Source organism: Canis lupus, chromosome 16 (assembly GCF_011100685.1).
Source record: "Canis lupus familiaris isolate Mischka breed German Shepherd chromosome 16, alternate assembly UU_Cfam_GSD_1.0, whole genome shotgun sequence".
In the NCBI taxonomy this organism is placed as follows: domain Eukaryota; kingdom Metazoa; phylum Chordata; class Mammalia; order Carnivora; family Canidae; genus Canis; species Canis lupus.
In genome coordinates this window covers 10,685,411-10,707,425 of record NC_049237.1, presented here as the reverse complement: position 1 = coordinate 10,707,425, position 22,015 = coordinate 10,685,411, and the positions used below count along the sequence as shown (strand labels likewise).

At 39.4% G+C, this 22,015-nt stretch overlaps 1 protein-coding gene across 1 annotated transcript in view; it reads right to left on the bottom strand.

The window, feature by feature from the left end:
• DGKI (diacylglycerol kinase iota) overlaps window positions 1–22,015 on the bottom strand; it is a 428,692-nt gene that overhangs the window by 219,553 nt on the left and 187,124 nt on the right. The window contains 3 exon segments of the mRNA XM_038559441.1: window positions 1,813–1,929; window positions 5,406–5,477; window positions 17,768–17,833. Of these exon segments, the coding sequence (XP_038415369.1) occupies window positions 1,813–1,929; window positions 5,406–5,477; window positions 17,768–17,833 (255 nt within the window).

Genomic DNA, 22,015 nt, shown 5'->3' with positions numbered 1-22,015 from the left:
TTCAAGCATTTTTCATGAATTAGCTTTATTTTTTTTTTTAGTTCCCTTATTACCAGCAGGAAAATAAGAGTAAAAATTGTAAAAACAAACAACGAAAAAACACCTCTCGGAAACCCCTAACATAATAGACTTAGGCAATAATCCTTAATGGATAAAATGGTGAAAGGCTGATGGACAACTTTATGACAGATGGAACAGAAGCATAGCTCCCGAACTCACTGATCAGTCTTAGAACTAAGAGTAAACAATCTGCTGCCCCATTCCTCTGAAAGCAATATCACAGAAATACGTCACCACCCATGTAGTACAAACTAGTCTCATAGCCTCCTGAGTCTGATTTTGGCCACAGCACCCTTGCTCATGCCATTCCCCGGGCCTGCTATTTCCTCTCTTCTCCATTGATCTAAATCCCACCCATCTTTATAGGGGTAGAACAGAACTCACCTCCTTTAGGACACTCCCTTATCTTTCCTTAGGAAAACCATATAGTTCTTCAGAACAAGGATCATACATTATATCCCAATGCCTAGGAGCTTTCTCAATGCCATGAAGGTTTTCAGTGTAAGCATGTTGATTTAACTGAGTATTTGATATATAACTCAGATCACTGAATTTTAGGTGTTGGAGAATCAAAGAAGTAAAAAGGTTAGAGATTTTAAATTAACAGTAGGTTGGAAATTGGTACTTGAATTTCAAATGCAGTATTACGCTTGCTGTCACCTTGGGCCACTCACTTATTAACAGCTCTTAGCGTTTGGCTCTAAAATATTAGATGAAAAGTCTAAATTCCCCATTTTTTAATACATAGATATTGCACTTGCCTCTGGAAGAAGGGATTTCCCAAGGGCTTTTGTTGGATTGTAACTGGGAAAGATTATTACTGTATGTTACTCATCAGCAGAAGCTGAACTTTTTGTAAAAACACACAAAGCAAAACAGTCTCCCTGATCCACCACTTTTTAAAATAAAACAAAGTCAGTGAGAATAACCTGCAGGATGATTCTGAAGACCATATGAAGTAGGACCGCCATATCTTTTAAAGGTATTACATTCAATAAGGACATCCTATGGGCAGCTGTGTCCCCAGAAGTATCCTCTTTCCCCCATAGCATTACAAGTATGCCATCTTGTAACTTGCAGCTCACAGGCTAAGATGTATAGGACAAAGGTAGAAATTTTGCTATCAAAGACTGTGACCCTGTTGAGAAACCACTAAGGTTTCCTGGAATATCACAGAGACGCTCTAGGACAGAATGTACAACAAGAATTGAATACAGAATGAGATTAGGTATTAAGAGGATAAATTCTACTTTGCCTTAAGAAAAGAGTGTTGCTCTCTGAGCAGGCCTTGTGTATTTAGGAAGGTCATGACCCACAGTCTGCCGTTCAGGTTGGAAGTGGTGGTAATCTCAACCAAACAATGAAGCCTGCACAGTTTGCCCTCACATTCACTCCCTGGGGATGCCCAGGCTGGAAGAGAAGAGAGTTGTGTCAGAATTAGCTGCACCCGCCACTAGTATTTAATGAACTCAGGAGGACACCCAAAGAGAGTCTCATTAGCACATGAATGGGAAGGAAACATTCCTGCTGTGGAACTTTGATTTCTTTAGGAAAGGGAGGCTGGTTCCATGAGAGAGCCCAACTGCAGTCAAGTGCTGGGCTAAGGGGATGAACTGGGGAAGCTGAGCGTGGGGCTGGGGGGATGAGTGAGCAGAGATTTTAGGAACCCAAAAAAAGAGGGCAAGAAAAGCAAGAAGCAGCAGTTCCTTTTTCTCTGCACTGGCCCAGCAGTACCAGGGTCCCAGAAGTTACCTGAGGCTTCTTGACCTTAATGATCCAGGTGGGCGGGACGATAACAGCAGCATGAGCCCCCAGGGAGCAGGGTTCCTCAATGTGATGCAGCATGAAGCAGGTCACCTTATTGTGAAACTGAGGAGAAAAACAGGCCAATAAACAATCCTAGGCAAAGGCCCCTGCTGCAGCAAGAAGGAATAGTTCATGCACCCACGTGCACTCACCCAAACTCGCAGACCCTGAAGACACATGTTCCTTATCACTCCCCAAACAGCCCTGGAACTTAGAGACCAGATTTACAACTCATTCCCCTTCACAAATTGATAAAGAAATCAATTTTGTAGGTCAAGGCCAGTTAAAACTTTACAAGCTTTTATTAGGATATTTATATAATGAGGTCTCGGAGAGTTCTATTGATCCCAACCCTGGATGTTGCACTTGACTCGCGCTTGTTATGGACTTGATGTGGGATAATGCTGAGGAGGCAATGAAGGCAAGCAGAGAGGCAGGTCCTCCCACTGGCCTCTCTTTTTTCTGATCATTGATGTAAATCCAGCACAGGTAGTCCTTCTAGTTTAGGAAGCCCGGGAAAGAAGCAAGACGTCTCTTCTAGAGAGTTCTTAATCTAAGAGGTAAGAAAGAAATTGCCTCTGCTGGGTTTGTCTGGGGCTGCTAAAAAATACAATGACCCTACCACACTTGATAAGTCTAAAAGGCTTCCTGTTTTTGAAAGGAAGAAAGTAAATGGAGACTGGTGATCATAACAATACCTCAGGATTAGTGGCTTAACTCTGCACCAATGGACTTGAGTCACCATCATTTTCTGAGTGTAAAGTGATAATGATGTGTGGTAACAATTTTTTCCTAAGAAACAAAATCCACATTATGCAACAATTGGGGCCTTAAAGATTTAATCCATGATTTTTAAAAACTTTTACATCAGTTTCTACTGCATTATACTTAATGGAAGCATAATGTGTCATCTTAACAGGAACAATTTTAAAAATGAAAGGGAGCACTGATAAAAATTATGTTGGAACAACAAACATAAATCAGGACTGTCTCAGGAAACCTGGCAAATATGGCCATCCCAATTGTGTCAGAGAGAGAATTTGTCTTCATTTCTGCCTATCTTCACATGATCCTGTAGCAAATTACTAATTAAGTATGAATGCAAAATAAGTTAGTAATTTCTCCTACCACCAGTTATTTGTGATCTGCAAACAGTGATATACTGGAGAAACATTATCTAAATATCTTCTTCAAAACTGATTTTCTTTTAGCAATTCAAATAAACCCCTAACTGCATGCCCATTGCATTTCTAAAATAGTCAAGATCGGGATCCCTGGGTGGCTCAGCAGTTTAGCACCTGCCTTTGGCCCAGGGCGTGATCCTGGAGACCTGGGATAGAGTCCCGCATCGGGCTCCCGGCATGGAGCCTGCTTCTCCCTCCTCCTGTATCTCTGCCTCTCTCTCTCTATGTCTATCATAAATAAATAAATCTTTAAAAAAAATAGTCAAGATCTCTGAGACAGTCTTTCAACTCTCAATTTATACCTGAGTACTCTCCAACCCAGACAAAGAGCTATCCAGATAAAGTCCAAAAATGCATAATTTTTACAAGGTGGAGTCAGAGCCTAAACCAAAAAACCTAGCTTTTGGACCCAGTTTTTTTTTTTTCCCCTGCTGCAGAAAGTGCCTACAGACAGCACTTGTTTGACATCAGATATTCTTTTTTTTTTTTTTTTTTTGACATCAGATATTCTTGAAGAGATTACCAATAGGGTTAAAATATATCCCCAATGCAATTTGTCTTAAAATGGTTTGTCTTAACTTTTTGTCATTTAACTGTTTGTCACTAACTCATCTTCTTGCAAAATCATCTACAACATGATTCAATTGGACTATGAATTAGTGACAAGAGAACATGTGCTTCACAGAAAGTAAGACTGAGTTCCCAAAATCAATGGATGCTGAAGAAACCCTCTCACTACAGCCTGGTTGCTACAGGAGTGGAGCCAATGTAGTCCATAGGAGCTCAAACTATCAATGATGTTATCCCACACGTGGAGTCTCAACAGATCAGGGAAACTCACAGCATAGATGCTGTTAGAGACACCTGAAACCTGAATCAGTTTCTTTCTCCCCAGGTGGAGATACTGCCTTGATGGCATAGTTTCATTCAAGGACTAGAATGACCTTATGAGTCATTTATGCTCATTTATGAGCATGTTCTTGAACAGAAGCACAAAGATTATTTGTGTAAAAATTAATTGAAAGGAGATGCAAATGCCTAGAAAATGTGGCAGGATGAGGATACAGTAAGCATTGAACTTTCCAGACTAGTGCATCCCTACCTAGTGACAGTAGGTTCTCTTGATACGTAGGGAACTAGGGAAATTATGCTAGAGAGATATAGGTCAAATGTCATAAAATTTCCCAAATTCAAAAGCTTTTGCCCCACAAAAAATATCAATTTTATGTGTTTCAACTAAATGCATCTGCTCCTGCCCTGTGTGCTCATTTGGCTAGTTAAATCTGATGTATGTAGAGGGCTGAAGTCTTCCTGCAAAACCTTAACTTACCTTGAACACCGCAGTCCTTTCTTTTCAGGTTGTCTATGCAATGAGTGGACTCTATGCCACAGTCATACAGTCATTCAACAAAGTAGGTGAACTGAGAGATTAGAGCAGAGGTCCACAAGCTTTTTCTACAAAAGGCCCAGCTAGTAAATAGTTTAGCTTTAAGGGGCCATACTGTCCCTGTTGCAATTACTCAACTCTGCTGTTGTAACATGAAAGTAGCCATAGACAATATGTAAATGGATGGGCATGGCTGTGTTCCAATAAAATGTTATTTATAAGAACAGGCCATGTCAGATTTGGCCTATGGGCCACGGTCTGCCAACCCATGAGTTAGCATCATCTGTTTAAAAAAAAAAAAAAAGAACAGGTGCATAAGCAAACAAGAAAATGAACCATCTGGTTGGAACAGAGGAGATAAACAATGGATAAAGGATAGATAAAAGAGGAAAACAGGGAAACTACCATTGGATCCTAATGAATATATATGCCCAAATATAAAGAAGAGTTACATTTCAATGAGCATTTGCACAGCTGTAACCAGATCCAAGCCTAAAGAGAGTACAGGACTGCCCCTGACCCCAACGCAACCCCATAAAAGTCACCCACATCAAAAAACAGAAGAAGCAAGATGGCTGGATTCCAGTGTTAGAGAGATTATCTAATGTTGCAAAATCCAACCATAGAGGAGTTATCAACAATCTAGTGTGGTGGAAGAAATACGTTCTAGGGATGAGAAGTCCTCGACTATAGACCCAGGGTGAGAACCAGGGGAGGATTTCCCAGTCTCTGATCTTAGGTTTCAGTGTACATAAATGAAGGGGTTGATTGACCTCTCTAGTTTCTCCCAGGTCATATAAGCTATAGTTCTATAGTTTTAATCTATCTTTCTTCCTTCAAGGATCCTAGGTGAGAGAAATAATACATAAATTAGAACCTTCCACTTATAGACAGCAACTCAAGTAATGATGTAAGTCTACTTTGATAAAACATGAGCCCACTTTGTTTTATTTCATCCCCAAACTTACCGCCTGCTTGCACCAGGAACAGCTGATAGCCACAATCTCTTTACTGTGGAAGGAGAATTTTTGCTGGAAGCCCTGGGATGTTAGGACAAGAGATAGAGAATTTAAAACCAGTTTAATCACAGCACACACTCGCCCTCCTGAAGTCCAAAGAAGTAAGGCCAGAAGTGGCCCACCACTCAAGGTGACTAGCACTGCAAATGCCACAGTTAGCACTTGTGTCCTCCAACCTCCACCATCCCAGAACTTCTCACTCCTGAATCATCTGTAATGTGAGAGGAGGCACCAGTATTTGCTGTGCCACTAACTACTCAAGTCAGCCACAAAAAGTTGTTTCTTTTCCCCAAATAAATGTGGTTCAGATTGAGTTTTATTATAAGTAAAAGGAAAGCCACTGTTGGGTCACATGGTTCTTTGTGATGATGGGCATCCACCTCAGAGGTTCTGCACGATATGAACATCTAAGAACCCACAAAGAGAGAAATTAAATATCAGAGTTAGGACCTAGAAATCAGGGTCTGGGTAGAGTCCAAGGGTGTTGTAGGAAATTCAAACACTTTCTCCATCCCCTTGGGACTCAAAATAATCAGCTTTCAATTTTTATTTTTCACTGGCAAGCAGCAATGAGATTAATGGAATAGCAAACACAATCCTCTTAAATGAATAAACAGAATTACTTATCCATCAAGAACAGAAGAGATGTTTTTTGGTGGCTGCTGTCAATTACCAGAGAGAAGTAGGCAGTAATGCTCAAAGAACTTTGGTTAGTCCTCCCAAAGCTTATCCATTTCTATCTGCCTGTGACATCTATAAGCCCAAATAAACTAAAGCAAGGCAATGACAAAAAACATTTGAAGAGAGGATTGTGTAAAGTGATCAAAAGAAAACAAAGATGTAATGGGCAGGGAAGCTATTAAGGTCCTGGCTGAAAAAGTCTTGCCTTAATGTGTATAGATCACTGTAAGAAAAAAAATCAATTTACACATTATTAAAAGAATTCCCAATGGCACTTTTCTGCAGTCCCCAGAATTTCTACCAGTCTGTAGTATTTTATATACTATGGAGCACTTTCTCCATTTTGAGCCTCTCCATTCTCTTCAGTTCCTAAAGCACATTCATGTTCTCCATCTGCTTCTCTCATCTCCTGCACAAAACAAACCAGGATGGCTCTCAGCCCTCTATGCTCTGACTCCTCCTTGAATCCTTTTCTTTTGTCCCATACTCAAATCTCACTTCCAGAAACATGACTTAACATCAGACCTTCATGGATTTTGAAAAATTTCTCCACCAGTCCCTCTTTCTCAGCAACTAAAGTGATAGCCATCATTCCAAGAACAAGGGGGTTGACCCAGCAGGCTGGAGATCACTCTCCTTATAAGGCCAGCTCGCAAAGTTGGCCCTTGGCTGGTATGTAGAAACTTGGATTTCAAGAGAGTTCCCCAATTCTCCCAAACAGCTCAGAGTGGCTCACTACATCTAACGTGTTGGTACAAACAATGTGGTTTATGCTGCACACCTGCTTTCCTCTAGCAGGTCTGGGACTTGGGTGTGTGCCAGGCAGGAGGTGCTTATGCAACCAGACCCCCAGTAAAAACGCTGGGCACTGAGCCTTTAACGAGACTAGGAGACAATCTTTCACATGTGTTGTCACAACCCATGTGGCTCTGTTAGGAAAGGACTTTTAGAAGGTTGCACCTGGTTGTCTCCAGACTTTGCCCCATATGCCTTTCCCTTTGCTGATTTTGCTGTGTGGCCTTTCATTGTAATAAATCACAGCCATAATACTTACTGATTCCTGTACTCCTAGCAAATCTTCCAAACAGGTGGTCTTGGGGACCCTAACGCACTCACCTCTCCCAAACAATGCCTCCTTCTGTCGGTGATACTATCATTTCCCAAAAGGAAGCACTACTTGTAAAACACATATGGATCAATTATTAGGACAGGTGTGGTGTTCACTGCTGCACGGCCAGCAACAACCCACACATCCCCCAGCACTGAGAGAGCTGCCTGATAGACACGGCTTAGAAGAGAGGACACAGAGCCCAGGGGCCAAAGGATTAGGCATACACGTCCTTTCAATTCAACGTGATATAATTCGATTCAAGATGAGTCAATGTGACACAAGATGGCACCAAATAGGAAGAAATGAATTCATACGGGAGGTGTTTGCCAAGTTCCCCATCATCTCTCAGGCTACTCCTGATGGACTAGGTAAAAGAGAGATGAATAAAACTTCCCTTTGAGCCATAGCAACCATTTGTAACTGTGTGGGGAAGGAAGCTGTAGCCAAGAGCAAGTGTACTAAAGCTGGTGCAGTGTCTGCACAGGGACTCCTGCAGCCAGCCCTGGCTGCATGGCTAGGTCCTTCCAGCCTGCTCCTCACAGGCAGCAGACAGCAGGCTTTTCAACTGGTCACTTCACATCTGGATGTCTGCCCCATTTGCTAACTTGTTGCTCTTGGGATAGTCTGTTTCCCCCTGGCTTCTTCATTCCATCCTGGCACAGCCACCAGGGAAAATGCTACTTCTTACATATCAGCATCATCTCAAAATACTCAACTAACTACTTCTTTCCTCAAAGCTACAGAATCAACTATTCCTACTGGCATTTAGAGCCACCCATAATCTTCCCAATTTTTAACATCAATCTGTCACCCTATTATAAACTCCCATGTTTAGAGGAATGGATTTAATTTAATTTAATTTAATTACATTTCCAACATGCTTTATTCATTTCCATGTTTTGGCCAATTTTTTCTGTTATCTTCAAACCATCATCTAGAATGCCCACCACTGTATCACCTATGGCATGTGAATTTTACTTCCACTACAAAAATCCAAGTCTTCTAAGATCACTTCAATTCACTGTGATCCCTCCTGCTAAATTGTAAGCCTTTTTTTTTGGTCCTCCCCTTAGCATTAATGAACAGCTACCCTAAGTTGCTGGTTATTTTACGTGTACATGAATTTGAGAGAAGCCCTTGTAATTTTTTTTCCTTTCTTTTTAAGTAGGCTCCAAGCCCAGTGCAGAGCCCAATGCACAGCTTGAACTCATGACCCTGATATCAAGACTGGAGCTGATATCAAGAGTTGGAATTTAACTGCCTGAGCCATCTAGGCACCCCATAATATTTCTTAATAGGTCTCTACAATTCACCATAGTTTTTGAAAATCATTGGCATGTTATGTTTTCTAATTGAACAAGAAAGTCATTGCCGCCACGTGATCCAATTAAAAATTTTATGCTATCCAGACCCTAAAAACCTAACGCAAACCACCTGAAAATACGCCCCTACCTGCATCTTCCTCCAACCCCTACAGACAGGGCAAGCATACAAGGATTCTAATTGTCAGTTGTTAAGTCTGTGACACTGACAAGCTGCATGGCTGACCATCAGTATAGTAGAACCAGTGATGCAACAGCAGTAGCCAACCAGAAGTCTGAATGCTGCTGTCAGATGTATTGGTAAACAGTCTTAAATGCTATTGTTACACAGCCACTTTTCTATTAATTCATACAGCAGATGACTGAATATCAAATAGAAGCTGACAGAGAGATGGAAAAACAGAATAGTCCTTGGACCTTCTAATAGTTATTAGCCTGGTGATCTTAGACAAATCACTTAACCCTTCAGATTTCTTCCTTCACCTGAAAATGAAAATAAAAAATACAAATTTCTTCTATACCCCAAAATGGTTTTAAGTATACAATGAAGCAATTTTATCTGCGAGATCTTTACAACACAGCAAATATAAATGAAGGAATACTTTTATTGCTAAGATCTATCAACAGGAACCTCTCCCATTGCCTTGCTGATGAAGCTCTGCAGTGACTGATAGGACCAGTGACACTGTATCTGATGGTATTGAGTGTGTGTATTAGCCCACCCCTCTACTGAACATTGGCCTTCTGGCTTCAGCGAAACAGATGCAGCCCACTTAGGCTGTAGTCTCAACAGCCAAGCTGATACCAGAAACAAACAGCAAGGCCATCCACAACGAGGGCTCTGGGCACTGCACTCATACAGAATTGTAGGTCTCTTAGAAACGAGGTCTGTGCTTTGTTTTTGGATGCTGGTCTGGAAGAGTCACAGCAGCCACGGCTTCAGGGTTATTGTCTAACATAGAGACATAAATAGAACCACATCAAAGCCTTCATGAACCAAGTTCTCACAGACCACCTGCAATGGGGAGATTTTGGCCGGGATCACAGCAAAAAGAGCCAGATTCCTAATTACCCATTTTTAAATACTGGCCCAAATCTAATATCATGGTACTGACAGATGCCCTTACTGAATTTCAGCTGACTATGATTTTTAAGGCTATTTTGTTCATCACTATCAAAGAGTAAAATAGGGATGTGAGGTCATATGCTTTGGATCTAACTGACTGCAGAATTATAAATGCCATGAACCCTGAGAGATAAGGTCATTTATTTTGGGGGGTTGAGTTTTTTAATGAAATTGAGTCCTTGGAATAAAGTTTAAACAATATTTCTTCTGTATCTAAAGTATCTAAAGCTTTGCTGTCTCTTTTTCTTCTGCAGTCTAGGGCATATACCAAATGGCCCTCAGTTCTACAGCTTTGGCTTAAACCAGAAACGAAGGGCTTTACTTGAAACAAACAAATGATTTTACTGTTTATGTATTTTACTGAGGTTTGAATAAGGGGATCTCCTGACCACCGCCTGATTCTCTGTTTGACTTTGTTTTATCCAACAGTATTGTTGATACTGCTCTTGCCTCCAAAACTTTAAACAACAAAAACAAAATAAACCTCTACATATCCACTCCCATGTCCAAGATTCACAAAGTATTGCAAAAGGCAAACCCAAGGGAATTATAAGACTAAGTCAATATTTATCTCAAAACAGAGAACTTGAAGCATTTTTGCTCAAGTACTTTCTATAATTTTTGACAAATGTCTAGTTTTATACATTTTATATTTAATATCTAAAATCTTCAAAAAAAATAAAATAAAATAAAATAAAATCTTCATCAGATGCAAGTTCATTACTTCTAGAAAATAAAAATGAAATTCTAAAATAAACTGCTATACCACTCTTATAAACTTATCCAATGGAATACAAATACCACAGTGATTCAATACAATGAAAAAGGAAATGCTATCAATCAGAGCAGAACCTCGCTAAAGATCTCAAACTGGTTGTGCTGTTTCAGTATGAATGCTTTTAACCAGCTTAGGCTCACAAACAACCATGACATTTGAGCACCACCAGCTGAAGCTGATAAATAACTAAGACCTCTGAATGACCTCAGAGTAGACCCACACCAACCTAATTGAAAACATGTTTTTAGCCAATGAAAAATGGTACTTGTATGACCTTTGAGCGACCCAGGCACAGACCCACACCAATCTAATCTAAACAATCTAAAACCTTTTTCCTGACTAATAAAAAAAAATTACACTTGTTTTAACCAACTATCTAGAGACTCATGGACTAATTCTGCCCTATGCAGAGTACAACCTTTAGTCTTTAACAAAACCACCATAAACCAATCCGTTTCCTACAATATACAACTTGTTGACTTTTTCCCCTCAGCAAACTATTTAGTCCAGTCTTTTTACTGGTATGTGTACTCTTGCCTGACAATGTGAATCAGTAGATACTGGGCTATTTTTATAATATGTCTTTTTCCTTGGTCCTCCAATGGTGAAAATTTAGTAGTATTGATATACATGCTCACCCTTATGGTTAGTGCAGCTTTATAATAGCCAAGATATGGAAGCAGCCTAAGTGTCTACCAATGGATAGATAAAGAAGATGTACACATACACACACACATACACACACACACAATTACTCAACCATGAGAAGGAACTCAGCCATAAAAAAGAACATGGAATATTACTCAGCCATAAAAAAAAAATGAGAAATTGACACTGGGATAACATGGATGGACCTAGAGGGTATTATGCTAAGTGAAATAAGTCAGAGAATGACGAGTACTGTATCATTTCACTTTCTGGGGAATCTAAAAAACAAAACAAATGAACAAAGAACAGAAAGAGACTCATAAATACTGAGAACTGGTAGTTGCCCAAGGACAGGGGTGTGCGTGGGTGGGTGGATGGGCAAAACAGGTAAAGGAGAGTGGAAGGTACAGGCTTCCAGTTACAGAATAAATAAGTCACAGAAATAATAAGCATAGCATAGGGAACAGAATCAACGGTTTGTAATAGCATTGTATGGTAACAGATGGCAATTATGCTTGTGATCATAGGATAGCATACACACTTGTCAAATCACTATGTTGTACACCTGAAACTAATATAACATGTCAACCGTACTTCAAGGAAACAAAAAGTACAGAAAAAAATGGCAGCATTAATTTTCTAGTTTATGCAGCATTACAGTTTATTTACTCATAGAAAATCTAATTTACCTGAACTTCCTAAATTTCCTCTACTGATTTTACTAGGCTTATTTGTAGGAATAAAGCTAAATTTGTAGCAATAGTCAAGATTTTCAAAATGTAAACCTATGTGGTCATCTAAAATGAATTATAACAAATGATGTCTTTATGAATGGAAAGCAATGTTTTTATGGCTTCTTACAGCACTGCAAATTATGAATCTAGTGACTTTATTAGAATTATCTTATATTCTTATCTATTGGGTTTAATTAAAATACACTTTGCAGTATTAATTAAAGGCTCTGAAAATTTATTAATGCCCTTATTGTCGATAATATGCTCTTGCTCTAAAGTAATCACTGACTTACACACAGATTGACACTTTATTATTTTTCAATAAAACATTCTGCATCCTTCCATTCTAATGTTGCCAGTAATTACAATGCATTAATCAGTGCAAATCAGTCTTATTATCCTCACAGTTTCTGTTTTTGCCATTAATTTATCTGAAGGCTCTTGTCATAAACTACAGATCATAAATTGAGGAAGCACAATTTAGGGCACAGTCATCTTAGTAAAGTTAACACTGCTACCATGAACTTGTCAGGCTGTTTGAAGAGTCTAAGACTTGATTTACAGAACTTAGTCATTTCAAAGACAGATGACTTCATTGAAACAGCTTAACCTAGGACCTTGCAATTAAGAAATAATTAGAATTAAGCCTATAACAATGGCTACTGATTTACATTTAATTTACATGTCAACTATTTTTAACTGTGACATTTATATTTCATAGTTTTATGACTATCCTTATTCTAGGACAAAAACGTCTTATACAGATACTGGGAGTTATACTCAATATGGCCAAAACTGTATATAAAACATTACCTGTTGGGTTTATATCTTTGTCCTAAAATACCAGGGAAGTTCTTTACATGAAAGTATTTTCCTAATGATACAACCAGCTACAATTATGGTAATGATCATCCATGAAAATTAATTTCATCTGATTGTCTCATAATTGATACTTACCAATAAAACTATAACACTGATAATATTCACCAAGCAGGTTGTTTTGTTTAAAAACAACTTTTCCCAAAGATAGGATTGATGTTACTACAGTTACCAAATAAAAATGATTGCAGCTTTTCTGAGAAGCCATATAATCTATAATCTTGCTGACAGTATGACATTCCAGGAGATAATTGGCTGTACTTTTACCCTTAACTAATGGAGGAAAATGCTCTTCTGCTGGCAGAACTAACGATGCTTTCTTTCTGGGCAAACTTAAGCTATTTTGCTGTAACAGCCCCAGACAGCTGAGAAAGAGAGTTAGAAAATTTGCCAAAATTAGTTAGATTGTGTCCCTCCTGGTTTCATGAATTTATGTCAGAGTAGCATCACCATAAAATGTATGCCTTTAGAGAAAGAAAGGATTCTGCTGCCTAGAAATAGCTTTGACTTCATTTTAAGGGTTTGATAGTCCACTGATGGATTTTCTAGCTATGCCTAATAGAGCCACTATTTCTGTGAGATTTTGATTGTCTCTTCCTCTATCACAGCAATTCTGACTTTCCTGCTGTACTTAATGAGGACTATTTTTTGTTCCAGTTTTCAAACACCATCTCATGTTACATTACACTTCCTGATAGTACTTCAAATGACCTAATAACTTTTCACATCAATGTGCCCGGCCAGGGAGGTATATGGGCATTAAGAAAGAACAGGTTTCATCTCAAAAGATCTAGCTGTAGGACATAACCAGTATTTACCAGCTGGAATGGGAAAGTGTATATGGGATGGCATCTGAGGGTTCAGAATAAAAGGGGATAGGACTTTAAGCTGGATAAAGACGTCTCTCAATGTGGGAGCACTCCTCTACAATAGAGCATTTAACACATTATCAGGAACCCCAGAAGATGATGCTAATATTCAATGGCATTCTGAAAACTTGAATAAAGAGGGTTTAAAGTGAAGTAGAAATGCCAGGATTGCTATGATAGAGGAAGTTGTGAAAATTTCACAGAAATAGGCATGATAGAATTGTTATATTAAGTACAGCTGGAAAATCCACTAGTGGACTCTGTTCTGCAAGAGGAGGTAAAGGATACTCCCCTTACAAAAGCAACAAAAGCTGGTAAGAAGAATACCATCATTGCTGAGAAGCTCTCCTCTGTAGATTAGGTCTGATGATAGGAAATGCCTTATAGAATGAGCATTCTGACAGCAACAAGGGCTATGGAATCCCAAAATAATAGGACCACATGGCAGCAATTAGCCATTGAAGCAAGGTGGGTACAATCACAGCAAGATTGAAGTTGAAGCCAAGGGGGCTTGACCTACAAAGAGCTATCAAATGGTTAATACAGCAATAACTCCCTAGAGGCAAGATGGAGTACAGATAAAACGGGTATTGTTCAATCTAACAATCACAAGAAATCAGGAATGGAGAATCAAGAGATATGAAGACCAATGCTCCCACAGGTCATAATCTTTTGCCTCATTTCTGGACTTAAGCCAGTTTTCAAAGATAAAACTCACTGATTAGAGACAGCAAGTCTACCAGAGAAAAATCCTGCAACATCATAGTAGGGGTCTATGGCAACATTTCCTCAGCCTCTAAAAGAGGATATAGACATTTACTTGGGTAGTCATACACTGGGGAGGCAGAAATATCCAAACATTCTGAAGACTACTGGACAAGAGTCCAAGTTGATCTGTATACCCAAGGTCCTGGGTATGAAGCAACATCTTGGTGCCCTTTTAGAGTAGGGACATACGAAGTCCAATTAAAATAAAGTCCTGGGGATCCCTGGGTGGCTCAGCGGTTTAGCGCCTGCCTTTGGCCTGGGTGCGATCCTGGAGTTCCGGGATCGAGTCCCATATCAGGCTTCCGGCATGGAGCCTGCTTCTCCCTCCTCCTGTGTCTCTGCCTCTCTCTCTCTCTCTCTCTACTAAATAAATAAACAAATCTTTAAAAAAAAAAAAAAAGTCCTGGGCCAGGACCGGTTCACAGAGAGTCTACTAGCCTCACAAATCCACCAGAATTAATTTTCCTGCTCCCTAATTGTGTAATTGGAGTAAACATATCTGGTATATTCAGCAGAACTCCAGTTATTGGTTTCTTGGCCTGTTATGCAAGAGCTGGCATAGGGAGGCCTCAAGCCCCAGTGAAACCATAAACCACTCTCCCTGTCATATCTAAATCAAAACCAATGTCACATTCTCAATTAGGTGATATTAAACGATTAATTTTAAAGTTATGGTAATAGTATTGTGTTTATGTTTTTAAAAATTATTACCTGTTTACATGCCACCCATACAGACTACAGGAAGCCATGGTGGTAGTCCCTAAAATATTGCCATTTAATGAGCTCCTACAAAACCAGACATTATACTGGAGATAATTCTGGACTACCACAAATTCAACCCAGTGTATCTAAAAGCAGGGATCTTCTGATCTTGAGTATATGACATATGGCCATTGATTTGGCAAATGAATTATTTTCCATCCCTTTCTGAAAAGAGAATCAAAAACTGTTTACATTCACTTGGTAGAGTTAACAGGGCTTTTAACTCCTCTGAATCCTATCCAAATGTAGTGCAAAGGGACCTGAGCCATATGAACATTCTGCAGACCACTTGGTTCACTCTATCAATGACATTGTGTCGAAATGGGTGTCAAGAAATGGCAAGTACGTTGGAGGTTTTAATGAGACAGAGGGTGGGGAAATAAATACTATGAAAAAAACCAGGATGCCTGGGTGGCTCAGTGGTTGAGTGTCTGCCTTCAGCTCAGGGTGTGATCTGGGATTTCTGGGATCAAGTCCCACATCAGGCTCTCTCCGGGGAGTCTGCTTCTCCCACAGCCTGTGTCTCTGCCTCTCCCTCTCTCTCTCTGTGTCCTCTAATCCAGAGTACAAACCAGGATCCAAAGAAAGATTATTTACCATCTGGTGAGACACACAGGTGCAAGATCATCCCATCCTATAACTCCTAGAGTCTCTGAGAAGTCATAAGCAGCTGGATTATACACAGGGGATGAATATAGTAATATATTATTATGGGAACATTATGTGAAGAGTTGGGATCACTGACTTCCCAGCTAATAGCCATAAGCACTCCAAGACTGCTGCCTGAGAACAGAGGAAGCAAAGGAGACATGGTCACAGCATCCCAGGGTACAGGGAGTCCAGTTTCCCCATTTGGTTGACCAAGCCAGTGGAAGACAAGGCCAGAAAAGGGAGCATGATGTGACTGACACAAGGGGATACCTGAACCAAAATATAATGTTTATTGATTTTTTTTAATCAAATTCTTCCAACTCTATTATGGCTTGAAAGTTATTGGGGGTGGTGCCAGCTACTAGGCTATCCAGTGAAGATATGTTTGCAAGGCAAAGAGCTTCTTCATCCAGATCCTTCCTACTATTCACATATCTAACCTCAAAGTTGGCTGTGCCTGAATACCTACCTGTTTCTTCTCTCGTCTTTCTTTCTTTCTCTTTCTCCTTTCTTTCTTTCTTTTTCTTTCTTTCTTTCTTTCTTTCTTTCTTTCTTTCTTTCTTTCTTTCTTTCTTTCTTTTTCTTTCTTTCAGGAAAGTTGTAGATAGTCTACAGTCTACTATGTAAGATAAAGCCTACAAGCCCCAAGGCAACCCCAGAAAGAGTAGGGTAGATGGACCCAATGAAGGAAGGTCATGTAAGAGTAGAGGACTTCTTCCTAACCATGTAAAAGGTCAAATAAAAACCATTCTACTCTCCCTTCCTCCTCATCTTCCTTTTACTTTCTTCCCCTTTCAACCTATTTCATGTGTTCTTTTTATAAGCTAGAAAGGAACAAACTAAAAGTCACTGTGAACTGAGGAGATAACGCCAGTTATAATGGAGGGCAATACCCTTGAAGTAAAGACAAGTAGCCTTCCAAAGAAAAACTTGGTATTTGAAGCTACAGTATGATATTTTCTTTCCAGCACCGGTCAAAACAGTAAAATTTGTGAAACTTTTTCCAATTCTCACTCACCCTCAACACTCCTACCTCAGATAGCCAGTATTTCCTTGCAGCCCTCTTTTGTCAAAAATGCTATGCTGGTCAGCTCATCCCAGTGCTTGATCAAAAAAAGTCATGTGAATAAATAAACAAATTGGGAATTAATTGATGAAGAATATATATACTCCCAAGTTATCCTGCTTTACCAAATCAAAACTGCCCTTTACTGAACCCAGCTTACTATTGATTACCAAAAAAAATCTTTGTAGTATGTCTTACTGTCAGTTTAACCTTCCCAGAGGGTCCTTTTACTCCTAAGGCAGACCTTTCTTTGTACAATAAAAAAAGCCATAACCCAAATCTCTTGAAGTCAATAACTTGTGGAATCTATGGAGTTTTATAGCATGTGGCCATGGGACCTACCCTCTCCCCCACCGTCTTTTGCCCAGTGGCCCTGTACACCAAGAGGCCTTTCACCAGTCACACAGGGAGAGTAGACATAAACAGCCACAAAGTGAAGAGGCTATCTCTTTCCAGGAACTGGATAATGGCCTAAGAGAGCAACACATTTCTTGTTTCTGTGTTGCCTTCCTGGGTTGAGTTCTGCCCAAACACAATAATGTGTCAACAAAAGTAGTGCTACTCACTGATTTTCTGCTGAGCAAGGAATATGGCAGGCTAGGAGTCCTCAGGAGGGGGTTTTAACAAAATAGGAAGTTTTTTGTTTTTTTTTTTTAACCATTGACCATGAAATTCACTGTACAAGTGTGTCCATCTCCCTTAAAACGTGCCAATACCTGTATTAAGACCCCTGCCTCTTGCAGGGAGTTCTACAACTCAAACACCTCTTAAGAAAAGGGACCTGGAGAAATAAGGCCTTTCAGAAAGGAAGAGACGTACTGAGCACTGGATTCGGGTGAGAGGACTCATCTACCTCGGGTGCTTATGAAGGCCTGGGTAGCCTCCTGTGATGGCCATGAGGTGCTGGGCCCCTTACCTTACCACACTGCTTACATTTTCCCTCCTGCCGACGCCTGTGCACCCAGTGATGACGCACAAAGTTCTGTGGGAAAACAAAATTAAATGAGTATGTTTAGATTGGCAAACCTCATTATTAGTTTTTTAAATGTTAAGCATATAGATTCCCATAAACCAAAACCTAAGCCCATATCAGCACAAAACCAAATATGTGTGTGTGTGTATGATTGGTTTAACAATAAACATGAATCCACTTAGAAAACTGAACCTACTCCCATGCCCAGCCACCTTCCATATTTATAGAAACCATTCATTGTGTCCTCCTGCCATGTCTTCCTCATGGCCACAACATTGCACTCTTACTCTGCTTCCTTCCTAGTAAAAGGCTATGCTGATGTGGGAAATAACAGAAATATCCTCAGAGAGGTAAGAAGATGAGGGAGATAAGATGAAGCAATAATATCCATTTTTAAAAACAAATATGTATCAGGACACCTAGGTGGCTCAGTGATTGAGCATCTGCCTTCTAGTCAGGTCGTGATCCTATGGTCCTGGGATGGAGTCCTGCATCGGGACTTCTCCCTCTGCCTGTGTCTCTGTCTGTCTCGCTGTGTCTCTCATGAATAAATAAAATAAAAATCTTTTAAAAACTTATAAAAACAAATATGTCTTTAATGCTTTATATATGCCAGGCAGGCACTGCACCTAACATCCATGCTAGACAGAGCTTCAAGAAACTGAGTTCTCAGAAAGAAACAGACCTCCTCATTCAGGACATACAGGATGAGAATTTTTCACTAGCTAAAGTGAAGGGAAAGAAAAGCTGAAGGAGAAAGATGACAGAGGCAAGAGATGTGGCCCCATCGTGACATGATGTTTGTGCAATGACATTATGCTTAAACTGTCATTGGGTTCTAGAAACTAGATCTGCTTTAAAGTCTATTCTCATCTTTGAGAATTGGCCTTCCCAAATAGACAATCACTTCTAGGCCAGGAGTTCAGTAGCCCCATTACTATTGCTGTTAGGATATATTATAGGAGAGAAAGTTGTCTTCAGGCCCTATGGCAGAAATAAACTTACATATAACTCGTCCTTCTTAGACCAATATACAGAAATTATCTCCTTTTTTTTTTCTTGCCTTTTTCTGAGAAAACACTTGACCTGACACTAACATGTCTATCATTGGGCTACAACCCATATTTCTCCCTTTAAAAGGCCCTTAAATGTATATTCAGTCACTCAGCAAATACTCACTAGATGTGTACTACCTGCTAGGCATCGTTTTAGGTATACAAGTATATAGGAAATAGATCCGTGTTGAGGAAAAAGAAAAAGTTCTATCAACACATGAAAGTGAGAGTAACAAAGGCACCTGTAACAGACATAAGCATCAGTTCTACAATGCCACCTCTGTTTCTCTTTATAATGTCAAATTGATTCAAGTTATAGATCCTGAAGGAATAATGTATTTTAACTATAATAAGATATAAATAATTAGTCGAATTTTTTGTCTGGCTTTTCCCACTGAGGCAGTTTAATAAAACAGGGACACAATTCTTATATTGTTCTTAGAAAAAAGCTAATAATAATATTTTTGAATACTAACTTGTGTCAGGCACTTTTTAAAATGCTTTAAATGTAATAATGATTTCAATTTTCATGAGAATTTATATGAGTAGAGGTGCTATTCAGTCAGTACATACCAGAAAAATCCCATGAGTCATTAAAATACTGAAACATTCCTATACTGGTTGATAAATTAGTTTAGTGCCCTGACCATCCCGTGGCTCCTCCCTAACTACCAGAGCACCCCCACCTCACCTCACCCCCTCAATATTGGAAACCATTTCTACCCTTATTATTAACAAAAATGTTAATTTTTGGCATAACAGGTCTCTGGGATTCTGTTCCAATGAGCTGTCTTTTGAAAACAAACCACATTGCCTGAGCAATGCCATTGGGTTCCCCTAGCCCCCTAGAAGACTAGGCTATGCCCAACTGATGGTGGCTCTCTGTGCAAGTTTAAATATCATACAATGTTGGGTCCCCTACCTGGTTGTGGCTTTCAGAACAGTGGCAGCAAGTCAGGAAACCACCCAGTAATCAGTGTCCATACCACTTACAGGGAATGAAATTGCTGGACCCTGTACCTCTCTACTTCACAGGTGAGGCTGATCATTTCAGCTTTCCATCCACTCAAGTGATGAGAACTCTAGCCCACTGCCTGCTTAAGAACAGGGCTGGAGAGGACTGGGCCAGCTGCCAACAGTACTATATCTCAGTTTACAACATTGTAGGGCACGTTATCAGAGGGTGTTGCTTGAATTATTATTATCATGCTCCTTTTAGAGATTGTAAAACTAAGTTATGGAGCAGTTACTTCAAATGTAAGGTTCAGAGCAAGGATTCAAACCCAGGCAGGCTGGCAACGGAGCCTATGCTCTTAACCACTATGCTGCTATGCCATTCCTCTGCTCTGAAAGCTCAGGATCAAGCACCTTCAATAAATGATATCAATGACAGTCAATAGTAGAAATATTGAATGCACAGGAGTGTCACACAATACCATAAGAGAAAAATTTACTGTAATTGCTGTTAGTTTAGCAGAAGCTGTGGGAAAATGAACAATATCATTGATGATAAGGGAAATTCTCTGCTTATGGAGATTATAAATCACCTAATGACTATCAATTTAAGGAGGGAAATGTTGGACGAATTTGATGCAACTGTTTATGAAATCTGGGTTGAATCATGGGGTTATTTAGCTAGTGACAGCTCTAATCAAAAGATTAAACCAACAATTTCCAGAAATCAACAATTATTTAGAAATTATAAGACTGACTTAATGAATCATTTCTTTTGCAACATGTGTCATTTGGTAAGCAGATTTATAATACCACGTAGTTTAATCTGTTTAGGGAATAAAAGGGAACAGTTTTAAATTGTTTATTTAAATATTAACATATGACTCAGGAAGTTGTTAAATATTTTTAATATCATTCTTCCTAGAAATTGGGTCACAGATTAAGGCACAGCTAAAGTAAGTGAAACAAAAGGAGGACTCCTTGAGAAAAAACTGAGTAACTGTCTACCATCTGTAGCTCTGATTTGACAGGTCAAGGATCCTTCTATGAATAGATCTTCTTAGGCCTAACATAAATGCTTTCTATTGCTGCTTTAACACAGTTTGGACAAACATCCAATAAATATGTGTTGAGTAGAATGGAATTCTGAACCTAACCTTTTGATGACCAAATCATATAGTTACCATATAGTTATGGATCAATTGCCGTATTAATCGGGGGAAGAGCCCAGTTTCTATGGAATCACTGCTGTTTTCTGATCCTTATTCCCAAGCAATTTCATTTTTCACCATCTTTCCTTTTGATTATTATTCACATCTCCTAAATTATGGAGTAGAAATTAGACTTGAAATCCTTACACTGAAAATGTGAGTGTTGACATACTGCTGTTAAGATAGCAAAGCAAGGCTTCTAACCCCATGACATCTTTTTATTGCTTGTCAATAATCTGTGAATTATTCATACACTATCTTCAAGTACTGGGCAAAGAAATAGCTATTACTTATGGGTGTTAAAATCTGAGTGATACATTAATTCAGGGTTTATATTCAGTATTGTTAGCAGACATTCATAACATACTTGCTCACTTATTTTCAAACACTAAGTTCAATTCCTAACATTATTCATAGAAAGCTTGAAAGAATCTTGAAATTACAACCTAATCTACATAGCATATGGCTAAGAAAACTGAGGTCCAGAAAGATTTCGCCTAGAGGAGTCCAACCAACATTCATTAACAAACTTCCACGTGTCAGACATTCCACAAAGTGTAAGGTACAGCAATGAACAGTCCCTGCTCTAGGTCTTTGCACTTGAGATAGGACAAAGTGGAAAAGTAGTAGAGTTATGATTTGAACTCAGGCCAAACTATTTCTAAGGTGACTGTTCTTCCATTGACATTCGGTAAATTACCTGAGGTCTCTTAATTAAGAATCTCCAGTGAGTCATAGCCTACCATGAGTTTCATCTTCAAACTGTCCTCTTAGAACAAGAGTTCTTAGGCATTGAGGGAGAAAGTAACTCCTTTATCAATGCTTTCAGTCAACGGACAGTCAACAGATCACATCCTCTACATCCTGGTACAGTGAGTTTGGGACAAATTCCATGAGTGACCTCAGGGGGACAACAAACAAGCAGAGGAGTACTACCCATAGATAATTATGACATACAAGGTGCTCTAAAG